General features: G+C 44.3%; 1 protein-coding gene across 2 annotated transcripts in view; it reads left to right on the top strand.

Annotated features, from left to right (window-relative positions):
• The window catches only part of sema6bb (sema domain, transmembrane domain (TM), and cytoplasmic domain, (semaphorin) 6Bb), a 75579-nt gene that overhangs the window by 36530 nt on the left and 26475 nt on the right, over positions 1–12574 (top strand). For both annotated transcript variants that reach the window (XM_018728257.2, XM_018728258.2), the window contains 5 exons: positions 2226–2349; positions 2666–2780; positions 7494–7554; positions 7639–7701; positions 11591–11689. In XM_018728257.2, coding sequence (XP_018583773.2) covers positions 2244–2349; positions 2666–2780; positions 7494–7554; positions 7639–7701; positions 11591–11689 — 444 coding nt within the window. In that variant the 5' untranslated portion in view covers positions 2226–2243. The remainder of the gene's footprint in view (positions 1–2225; positions 2350–2665; positions 2781–7493; positions 7555–7638; positions 7702–11590; positions 11690–12574) is intronic.

The raw sequence follows: 12574 nt of genomic DNA, 5'->3' as shown, positions 1-12574 counted from the left end.
TGATGGACTTGCTTGTGTAGGAAACACAAATAGTGCATATCTACAGAGGTGCGGAGCTGCAAATGGTGAGTCCAGCTTGTTCCACACAGAGATTTGGAAATATGCAGCGTCTCTGGATTAAACAGCACCAGTAACATCTTTGGAACAGAAATGTGTTACACATTCTGCATTCTTTTCACATTGCTGATAAATTATTATTTCATGAGGTTTGTAAGTCTAAGCTTGTATCGTGCACCTCTGCATTTTTAACGTCTTTCTGTGTCAGAGACTCAAGATGCATTTGATTCATTTGCTCCTACAGTCAATAGTAATAGCCTGTCCAGTCACTTAAGGCAGCCATCCCTCAGTCTTCAATGATCTCTTAATTACTTTATTTTACAAGTTAACTGCTTAAATGCTTATAATTACACTGACCCTGGCTGATCCTGGTCTGCTGAAATGGACAAGTATGGTAACACGCAGTAAATCCTCGAGGAGGCGACTGTAAATGGTGACGAGTGGAGACTCAGCTGTGTTGATTAATGCGTGGCATTGATGGGAGACGTTAGACAGATTGCTCTGGGTTCATCTCATAGGATAGAGAGTGTGCACTCATTAGCCCACAGATCGAATTGATCTTATTGGAAAACGGAGTGATGGATTCGGAGAGATAAGAAAGGCGCCATGCTCTAGAACTGTCACCACTGCACACGTGTTCCTAGCACTCTGTGTTCTCTCTAACTCATCGTGCCATGAAATTCTATACTCTACAGTTCCTAATTATGCTAATCAAATGCGTGAAGCCTGACATTAATTTATAAATTATTGATACCAGACACAATGGAGTCTCTGGTGGAGCTGACTTGTGGCAACCTCTCTTCCTCCCTGCTTTGTTGCACACACTCCTCTCTCTTCCTCTTCCCTGAGTTGTGGCCCTCTCATGTTTTCCGCTAATTTTGTGGTGTGGGTGTTCGGCGATTGGTGCGTGTTAGGTCCTTTTGTTCTGACATCCATGCGTGGAATTTCAAAAATGCCTGCCAAGATAATAACTCTTGATATTGCGAGCTGCTTTATTTTAAAATATCTCTACAGCATGAATGTGTGTGTGTGTGGCCTTATTTGCATGGTGTCACTTGTGGGTTTGTAACCATAGTGGAATCTGAAATGCTTGGTCACATCTGAATAAAGTCATAGAAACCTGAGGTGTCTCAGTGTGCATTTGCATACACTGTGTGTGAAGGTCACATTCAAATATGAGCCTGCTTGTTTGTTATTGTAGCAAGTTATTGTGACTGTTTCTAACAAAGTGTTTTTGCAGCTAGTGTGGAGGACTCTTACAACTTCTCGAGTTTAACAAGGGTTTAACAATAGCATTATTAAACACATGTAGGTAACAGAAAGAAATTAATTGCTAGATTGAATAGCTGTATTAAATTGATGAAGAAAGCTATTAGTTTAATGTACAGAAACCTAATTAGAACTTAAAATGCGCTGCAAGTACAATGTAACTTTGATAAATGTTATGCTATCCATTGATGCCATACAATCATATCGACTGCGTGTTTGGCCTTGGTGTTCCCTTGGAACAACTACTGGACTGTACATTTACAGTTGGCAGTAACACTTCATAATAACAGTAATAATTCTCAAGACCTCTGTTTGTTTCAAATCTGAGTCATTTTCCCAGAGGACCAAGCGTTTTTAACTTTATTTAGATGATGGTTTTATTTCCACTCTCCTTACGTATGCTTGTTCTGTCCTTTTTCTGCCTATTTTGCAGCAGTCCTGCCTTGCAGAGGATTACCTGCTGTTTACTGAGCTGCCAAATGTAAGATCTGGACAGGCTGCAGGATTTTAATTTGAGGCACGTGCTTCTGAGTCTGGGTTCTCGCTCACTTTCCATCGCCCTTACTCTCTCTCTGCTAATCTTGCCTGGGCATCCTGATGAATTACTTGTGTCCCAGACATCACCGAACAGGATCTGCTTTCAAAATCAGTTGCGCTCTTTGCTGGATGGTGGATTTAATTGGCTCCTGTATGTTTGACTGCCCACATGGGACACTACAGTTAGTTAGCTATGTTTGCATTATGAAATCAGTCTGCACACTGGTTCGCTATTTCATATTAAGTGCACAATGTTTTAGTCTCTTTGTTGTATGTTCACATTACAATGTGTGCTTAATAATTCCCTTGCAGGGTTAAAACACCACTTAAATGTGACTTCCCTCCTCTATATGTCTCTACAGAGTCCGAGTCCTGCTGCCATGACAACCATGGCCCCTCTATTCATATTGCTCTTAGTGCTTCTTCGACTGGCTGACACTGCCTTTCCTGAGGAACCTGGTCCGCTGCATACCATTCCTATAGAGGGTAGGTTTTTTTTCACACAGATCGTTTGGGGTCAGAGTCAGGGTAGTGGTCAGGCCAAGAACACCTCTGCTCAAGGCCAACCCCTCATCTGACGTTGGTCAGTCATATAGAGCAGACTGACTGATATGCTGTAGCAGTGGGAGGTATTGATTGTCTTCCAAATGAATACATGGTCTCAGAAACGTACTCTTTAGTCTCTACAGGCCTTTTAGATAGCACATTATACCAGAAATCTGTTGTGTCTCAGAATCCCTTCTCCATCTTCTGAGGAACATAACAGTAATGTGATAAAAGTCTTGTTCTCTCCCCTTTACAGTGGTCCAGCGATACCCTGTGTTTCTGGGCAGAGCTCATCGTTCATCACTGAGACAGGAGGCTTTGCATATCCACAGAATTCTGAAGGTCAACCGGACCCTTTACATTGGAGCTAGGTAATACCCAGCCACTGTAATGATTGCATATGATACGTTTTATGATCTTCAGTCTCCTCACACTATTATCAGTCCATCATATTTACTTGGATAACATATAATTGATTTAGGTTGCTCCAAACAGAAATGTAGAAACACCCTCTAAGTTAAGAGAGAAATAAGAAACATCACAAAGAATACAAGCTGCTGTTCTACTTCAAAGAAGCAGTGGTGAACAAATATAAATACCTAACAGAATACTAACAATTGAGGTAAAGAAACAACTTGCCTTCAACCATAGGTTTTGTAAGATCTCTCAAACAGGAGAATCAGCTAGTGGCATCTGTACATTTAGATCTCAGCATTTATTCACTTCCACCGGCCATTTAGGGCAACTCTGTACCAGATAATACTGTCCTGCCTTCCAAAAATTTTGCCTGTTACCATGTGCGTATATCCATTTCTCTTTGAGAAAAAAGATCCAGTGACATTTCCCCAGAGGTTGTAGCAGTGTTTAGAAAAAGATGGAGGGAATTTGAGAATTTATTAATAGATATGAGCTGTCTCATGTTGTATTGAGTTTGGAGGATGCTTAGCAAAAAGCAATGCAGGAAGACCATGTGGCTCGCCTTGCTTTATCGAGCATTCAAGCAGGCTCTGCTAACTCACCTTGCTCTATCGAGTGGTGTACAGCACGCCCACAAATCTCTCGCTGCAGTACCGATTTTAGTTAGCTTGCCATTCCCAGAGACAGAAGAAATATAGCAATGCTCCACTTTTTGCCACTTTCAATGAAGCAATACCCAGTACAACTGATGTTGTCAGTAATTTCTCAGTCTATTCTGAAATCAGTATTAGTGGGAATGCATATTCTGCCCATACATGAATACAGGATTAGACCCTGTGGTCAAGAGGTCCGTGATGAAGTTGTCTGTAGATACAGTATTTGGATTCTTCTTATCTTTTCCAGTTTATTGCTGATTTCATGAAGTCCTGTGTCAAGATGATTCAGTAGTATCTGAACAAAGTGTGTTACATCACACACACACACACACACACACACACACACACACACACACACACACACACACACACTGACTGAAACCACTTATCCCAAGCGGCATTGCGGTGAGCCGGAGCCTAACCTAGCAACACAGGGCGCGCAAGGCTGGAGGGGGAGGAGACACACCCAGTATGGGACGCCAGTCCGTCGGAAGGCACCCCAAGCAGGACTTGAACCCCAGACCCACCAGAGAGCGGGACCTGGCCAAGACTGCACCACCATGCCCCCTACACAATGTCTACAACCACTTGTCCCAGGTGGGGTCGTGGTGAGCCGGAGCCTAACCCGGCAACACAGGGCGCAAGGCTGGAGGGGGAAGGGACGCACCCTGGACGGAACATCACAGTCCAGCTTTTACAAATTGCAATACTCTACTTTCGCAGTGAAAGTACATTGTAATAGAAGTTTTTGTCCCCTTTCTAGAAATTGATCTTGCTGAGAGCAGGGATTCATTTACCAGGAATGGGGTCTTGCTGTGCCGTGGAAATCCAATGGTGAAAAACGTAAAAGTGAAAACTGCCAAGTACCTCCAGGGACGACATGTTGATTGCTAAAAGCCGTATCCAAGTGTTCTGGTTGATAAGAACACCAGAAAGTCTAAATCCTTCCGGTATTAGCATCCATGCTCATGAAGCAATACCTATTAAAGCCATGCCCCAAATACTCATGTAGGTGCATTACAGTAAGTGGCGTGTGACAGACAGAGTCCACATCCTGCAGTATTGAACAAGTTCTGCAACTTGTTTGGAGCGGATGTTGAGCGAAGGAGCGTAGGCATGCGCTCGGCACTGTAAGGGTAGCTCCTCATTAGAGGCGAATGTAGGACTAGCTCTCACAAAGGGACTGTTCCCAGAAGAGTTTGCTCTGAGTTGGCAAGTTGGGGAAAGATTGCAGGCTGTCGTTCCCTTTGGTTGTGTCTAACAAGCCGTTCTGTAACAGAAACTGACTTTAACCTGCTAGGCCTAATCTCTCTCGCTTGCATTTAAATTGTGCTGTTATATTCTTTATGACCTTCTGCTGTTCAACCGTAGATGAACTAGGGAAAAACAGACCTCTTACTAGCCAAAAGAGAGCGGAGGGCGAAACAGGGCCACGTGTAATCACAGTCAGCCGGATGTAGGTTTCAGTCGCACAGAGATAGTGCCGAGCACACAGCTGCGGGCCCAGCTGCAGCGGGAATGCAACTCTGCGGGAACCAACACAGCCGGGAACATGAAGAAAGGTCACAAGCCAGGCAATGCGGCGTGTCCTGGAAGGCACGATATCTTTGATCACTGATCTAGAGAAACACAGGAAGCACAGACCCCAGGCAGATAAGTACTGTTCTCTGTTCTGCTCTATACACCTACCACTACCCAGATGCATCATTATTGTGTGTCTGTCACTCTCTGTGGTCTTGAAAAATCAGCCCAGAGGCAGGTAAGAGAGTGACAACCAAAATCAGTGTGTCAGTCCTTTAGGGCTGAATGGCCCCTTGTTTTTTAGAGTAACGCTGAAAATAGCAGGTTCTGTAGAGGTTAGAGTTGGTGTGTTTGGACTTGAACTGATGCAGATTCAAGCCCTGCCTCTAGCTGTAATACACTTCAGCAAGGTGTTTATCCTAAATTGTGCCAGTAATAGTTACCCTGCTGTGTAAATGGGTAGATTGTTGCATGCTCCTTTGGAGAAAAGCATCATCTAAATGTTTAAATTACATAATTACTGAATTTGGATGGGAACTAAAGGGGGCGCGGTGGCGCAGTGGGTTGGACCACAGTCCTGCTCTCCGGTGGGTCTGGGGTTCGAGTCCCGCTTGGGGTGCCTTGTGGCGGACTGGCGTCCCATCCTGGGTGTGTCCCCTCCCCCTCCGGCCTTACGCCCTATGTTGCCGGGTAGGCTCCGGTTCCCCGCGACCCCATATGGGACAAGCGGTTCTGAAAAAGAAAAAAAAAAAAAAATGGATGGGAACTAAGTTTGCCTGGTTTTCTAGGTGCAAGTAGTCACTAAAATATACAGTTCACAGGCAGTGTGGTTAAGGACACAGACTTCAGGAAAGAGGAAACAGGTTAAGGAAACACATTCAAGTTGTCATGAGTGACCTTGAAGTACACTTTACCAGCCAAACCTCGAAGTACATTTTACCAAGTAACGTATGAGTACGTGAGTGCAAGGCTGTTAGAAGCACAGCAGCATTACTGTATACCAAACATATACGTACTGACACTCGAGGCTCTAGAACCAAGTATCCCTTTTCCGGAAATCCCAGGGTCAGCTGTCACCCACACAATCTTGGAAGCCTTTTTTTACATGTTTTCCGTCTACATGAATCAGAGAGAAGGTCAGTGAGAAGTGGTTTTGATGAAAATGCCCGTCCACTTAACTATCAGCTTGATTGTTTGTATGGTATGTTATTTAAACTGCATCGTCATTAAACAAAAAAAAAAAAAAACAATAGCAGAGAGCAAAAGGGACCAAGGACACAGGAGTACAGGGTAATCTTAGCCATGCCACTTAAGCAAAGTCCTGTGTTGTAAAGCAATAACTTCAGGGGTGTTCTTTTAACAAACTGAGAGGGGCAGGAGTGAATAATTTATTGGAGCAGCGGTCAGGCCTCCCCTTGCCTGAGACACAGTCTCCCTTCTGCCGATGAGCCCCAGGCCTATAAAGAAGCACCACAGATGGGGAGCGGAGCCGGGTTTCAGAGATAAGATCGATACTGCTGCAATGGCCTGGCCGCCACAGATTTACAGATTAGAACATTCAAAGTTCTTTGTGTAAAAAAGGCTCCCATACAGCTTGAAACCAGCAAGCCTTGTTTACAGAGCTTGGCGTCCTTAATCAATACATTAGCATCCGCTCTTTGTGCAGCTGCAATACAACTTCAAGAACAGCTTTGCGGTACGAGAAAAGTCTATGCAATTCCTGCTTTTACTCATCCGTAATGAGGGCGGAGCACCGAAGTTATAGTATTCGCAAAGGTATAATATTCACTAGGGGGTGTGGTGGCGCAGTGGGTTGGACCGCAGTCCTGCTCTCCGGTGGGTCTGGGGTTCAAGTCCCGCTTGGGGTGCCTTGCGGCAGACTGGCGTCCTGTCCCGTCCCGTCCTGGGTGTGTCCCCTTACGCCCTGTGTTACCGGGTAGGCTCCGTGACCCCGTAAGGGACAAGCGGTTCTGAAAATGTGTGTGTATAATATTCACTGTTATGCTGTTGACCTTCTTCTTTTAAGGTCACTCATTTTAATGAAGTCATATTGTTTGCTGGTATTTTGCTGAAGGGTGTGGAACTCAGGGCTCGCAGGTTTGGGTTGCCTTTTAAAAATGTTATTTTACTCCTCAGATGCCAGTTTAGGTTAGTTCCTACTCATTTATGCTCTTCAGAGAGGTGGTAGAACAGAAAACCTCTCACCTTCGGGCACTTGCACCTAAATAAATCATACACTTGAAACATCCTCACAGAGTTGTGGAAGTCAGTCATACCGTAATCGTACCACTAAAATTTCCTCTGTCACAGAGCGGTCCTTTGTTCTGAGTTATGACGCCATTCTTCGCATCAAGCTTGAGTAGATCATTGTGTGCAGGCAGTTTTTCTGGAAAAGTGATCATACTGGAATTTGATGTAAAAATAACTTTTTAGGTGGTATGCCATTAGCAGGCTGTCCTGATCCTCTCTCGCCTCCTGTTCCCCTGTCAGAGATGACCTTTTCCGCGTGGAGCTGGACAATGTGGCTGGAGATGAGATGTTCTACAGCAAGGTGAGGAAGGTCTGCTTGTTAAAGCCATGTGTGCAGTGTATAACAGCAGGATGTGGTTTTATTGCTTTCACCTTTCCTTCACAGAAGAGAACCTGGGAATCCAATAAGAATGACATCAGGATCTGCAGGATGAAGGGCAAGCATGAGGTGAGGCCAAGGCACTGACACACGAGGGAAACGGGGCAGTACACCAGCCCAGCAGCCTGGCTATATCGTGCAGTACCAGGAGGGAGCGCAGTGGTTAAAGACACAGCCTGGCAACTTGTCTACAAGAAGGACTGAAGGGGGCCTGTTAATGTAGGCCTAAGTACGGTATTTAAACTGAACTCCTCCATTTGAACCGCACAGCAGTGAGGCTCGACATATATTGTAGGTCACTTTCGACAAAACCTTCAGTAAAAACCTGAAATACCCATGGCTTGTTAAAACCTAGTTCACTTGTTGAGTCTCTACAAAAGGAGAATGGGCTAAAAGTCTAAAAAAAGTTCAGTGTAGGGCTTTTACAGCAAAATTACAAAATGGCTTCAGAAAGGTGACAAATAGGCAGGAGGAAGTTTGATCAGTTGGAGTCCTGGCTAGAAAGCCATGGCATGTGTCATGTGGGGGGTGTTGAACATGATGGGGTAGAATGTGTCGAGTTGAGAGATAAAGAGAAAGAATGTCAAATGGAGTTTCATGATGTGTCCTATGTGGCTATCTGATGTGTTTCTTCTCTCAGACTCTTTCTTTGCCCCTGAAAGACCGTTTCAATATATATTTTGTGTCAGATATATTAGCCACCAGGGTAATTGGTTTTGTAATGAAATGTTTCCAGCTGGTTGATCACTTGGACATATGATCAGGTGGGAATTGTAATATCCTAAAGCAGATCCCATCCTCTGTTTTTTTTTTTTTTTTTTGTCATGAGCCTGGATTTTGCCAGCTTGTTGTTCGAATAATTGCAAATGGCCCTGCTAGCTTACCCCGGAGACTTTCAGTCCCATCAGATACTGACAGATAAGCACTAACTCTGCATGTCTTTGCCTGGAACATAAGGAAAGAACAAGGGTCCAAACAAAGAAATCCAATTAAAGCATTTCACTGAATTCCGTGACTTGAAAGTGCTGTTTCATTGTTCCAGCCAAATCAATCTAGATTTTTCTTTTTAATTTACCCACAGCAGAAATAAGCTGTACCTAAAAGGTTGTAAGTTGTATGTCCTCCTCAAGTTTGGTCCCAAATTTTGAAAACATAATGATTGATAAGATACTTTTCCTACTCCTCCTGTTTTGGAGAGTGCTGATATTTGCTTTCATGCGGTAATTAACAGAAGAATTAAAGAAAAAAAGAGTTTTTTAGGTTGTCTGAGAGCCTTTTTTCTTAGTACTGCTGTTTCTACTTATTCTTTCTTTTGAGTGCGCTCTACATCTCTGTTAAAAAGTGAAATCAAAGCAGACTTGATATGCGAGAGCACACTTCGAGAGCCAGAATCGGAGACTCGGTGCCTTTGCTTAGAGCCAAGTGTGGGAGTGTGCTGGATTGTGTGAAGACTCAGGGCTACCTCTGTGGTCTTGGCAAAGCTCAAGTCCTGGGGACACCAAGTATGAGCAGGAAACGTTTAAGCAAGGGTTAGCTGCGTGCTAAATTCCATTGCTGTTATCCTGGGAAAGGCTTCAAAACTGGGTGTGCTGTTGCCAGTAGAGTGAGAATTATGGGAAATAGCCATGTGAAGGGAAAGCTTAAAGAAAACAAATTAATGAATGAAATATGTAATGGAACTTGTAATATGCCCACAAAGGAGATGTTTTTTTTTAAAGTCAAAACTTGAGCTTTGTGCCATGTGCTGCTGTTTACTTTGTGTTTTTCCCTTTGATATACTCCAGAAAAAAGCACACACACACAACAGCGGTGGGAGGTGGATTGTCAGGGGAAACACTGAGAGTTGTTGAAATAAAGTGAAGCAGGAAGAGATGTGGAAGAAAACCTGTAGAAGCTATTGTTCGGGAGGGGCAGACGGGGTAACCGTAAGTGAGAAGTCATGCAGAAAGATGAGACGGGAGACAAGTGATGTGGCCACGCACTTGTTGGGGCCATCTGCGGCTGCACTTAGTCAAAAGAACATCTGGCGAGATGGCTCCACCGCAGCGCCACCGCCTGCATGTCCTCCGAGGCCCCACCATCCAGCCCTCACCCCCTCACCCCCTCACTTCCTTGCACTACTTATTTTGGGTCCTTTACAAACAAACATGTTTTTCCTTGCATGGACTCTGCACTGTAATTCATCCCAGATCTTTAGATTAATAATTCAGCAGCATAACACTTACAGCGAGCTGTGGCACTGATCGCTTTGGAACACGGGGACCACTTGCTGGCACAGGTGGTGTTTTGTTAGGAGGCGCAGAGGGACTGGGGCGGACACGCTGGGAAGAGGTGGGGATGAAGTTCGAATAAGAGCTGGGCGGCATCACAGAGGAGGTTCTTATAAACTAGGGTGGGACCTCAGAAAAGAGAGGTTGTATGGATTGTGGGGATGTTGATATACAAAGAGAGAATGCAGAGGTAAAATAAAGAAAATACAGGTGGTCCCCAACTTATGATGGTTCGACTTATGATTTTTTGACTTTACGATGGCAAGCTAGCGATACACATTCAGTAGAAACCGTACTTGGAATTTTGATTTTTTTTCCCAGACAAGCGATATGCGGTGTGATACTCTCTTGTGATGCTGGGCAGCGGCAGCGATCCGCATCTCCCAGTCTGGTGTGTATTAGGTGTATTAAATGTATTTTCAACTTACGATATTTTCGACTTATGATGGGTTTCGCGGAACGTAACCCCATCGTAAATCGAGGACTACCTGTAGTCAAAATAGTCTATAAAATCTGTGATTGATTGTGGGGTTTGGGTTATCAAGAATTACGACCATTGCTTGAAATTAAACCATAAATTCATACATGGCAATGGTTAAGAGCTTTAGAACCTGTAAGAGGATAAATTTCATACGCCAAACACACCCTTTACTTTAGTGTTGCTGTGGCCCCATAAATGTAGATCTGTAACATTAAGGTTTTGTGGCCTTGAATTTATTTACAGTCTTCAAAGGGGTCCTTGTGCTGGTATTAATTTGTAATTTTGACTCTTACAAAAACACACATTATGCTTCCATGCAGAAAAATTCATCAGTACTGCTGCACCATCCACTCTCCCACACACGAGACACGCAGCAGTGATCAAACGCTTTCTCTCTCACTTATCCTGCTTTCGCACACCATGAGGAATTGCCGCCCTGCTTCTCCTCACACAAGCTGTCCCCCCAGCCTTTGCTCATCCTGAGAAAAATTAGACCTCTCATGGGATGCATGGAGGGGGAGATGGCAGCATCTGGAATAACACTCACTCCCCATTCCTGGTACTCCTCCCAGTGACATCAGAGTTAGACCAAAAGTGTCTACATCCTCTGATCAGTAGTTCCACAACTCCAGCAGTGGGGGAGGGGGTGATGAAATGGAGCTATGTTCAGTTCAGCCCAGGGTTGGGGCAATCAAACCAAGCAACCTTAACAAGGCCCACGAGTCAGTGTGCATCAGTTACACACACACACACACACACACACATTTTCAGAACCATTCATCCCATACAGGGTCGCGGGGAACCGGAGCCTACCCGGTAACACACGGCGTAAGGCCGGAGGGGGAGGGGACACACCCAGGACGGGACACCAGTCCATCGCAAGGCACCCCAAGTGGGAATCGAACCCCAGACCCACCGGAGAGCAGGACTGCAGTCCAACCCACTGCGCCACCGCACCCCCGTTGCATCAGTTACCTTGGGAACAAAATTATAACGCACTGTACGCTGTCATATGAACTTGAATTTCAATGATTCACCTTGGTTATTAAACACCTGGTAAATTATGCTGATTATGACCATAAAAGTAATGATAACTCTAATAGAAGTGGTATGTCCTACGTATTGGGGAAATGTTTGTTATTCCTTCTGTTCTTATCTTCTTGGCTTTGCATGTTCCAAATGCCTCCGTCTTGTCCTGTGATTTCAGGACGAGTGTCGGAACTTTGTGAAGGTCTTACTGAGTCGACGGGGGGGCCTGTTTGTGTGCGGGACAAATGCCTTCAACCCTCTGTGTGCCAATTATACCGTGAGTACCTTTCTGTACCTTTCCCTTCACAAACACAGACACACACACACACACAAACAAAGCAGCAGATAGCGTAATTGTTAGAACTGCTGCCTTTGGACTTTAAAGACCCATGTTTGAATTCCACTTAATACTGTAGTACTGTATTGTTCAGGGTAAGTATCTCAATCAAGTACTTACCCTCTTGTGATGCAGTAAAAATTAAACGGCTTTGTAAATGGGTTAATCATTTTAAGTAGCTTAAAATTCTGAGTTGCTTTAAAAGAAGTGTTAGATAAATGTAAGTGGGTGTGTTAGGGTGTCCTGATGAGTGCACTGCTCCTGTTACGCAAGGTGGGGATTTACATATGGAGCTTGATGCTACCAAGTACTGTACAAGAATCAGAAGAGTTCGAAACACCACTGCAATCAGACTTCGGCTCTGGCACCTTAATGACTAAGTCTGTGTTCATTGATTTGTGTCGCTGGTTAGTTTATAGCCTCCAGGCAATGGCGTTAAGTTAATAAAAAACACAGAAAGAAGACGCAGCCATCGCTGCTTCAGGAGTAGCTTTGATGTCCTGGATTCCAGCTTGATCTCTGTCATGAGAGACTTAACTTGGTTTATCTTCTCCCACTTCCAAATTGTAAATGACTGTCACCATAAATCAGGCAGGTAACCCGAAGCCTCCGAGAATAGAAAAATCAACATACAAATGTAAATTCCGGGCCTAGATAATTTCATAGCACACCATTAGAACTCCTGCTTGAAAGTACGTATCTGAAAATATTTTGGTTAAATCAGCAGGATGCAATCATTTTCTCAAACATCCAACAGCACATCTGAATACTCGAGTTGTTATTGCCTGCTGTTGATGAAAGGCAGTGCCGACGGGAGTTTGATGT

The sequence above is a fragment of the Scleropages formosus genome, chromosome 9 (assembly GCF_900964775.1).
Source record: "Scleropages formosus chromosome 9, fSclFor1.1, whole genome shotgun sequence".
NCBI lineage: Eukaryota > Metazoa > Chordata > Actinopteri > Osteoglossiformes > Osteoglossidae > Scleropages > Scleropages formosus.
The sequence above is the reverse complement of the archived record's forward strand: the minus strand, read 5'-3'. Positions and strand labels throughout refer to the sequence as shown.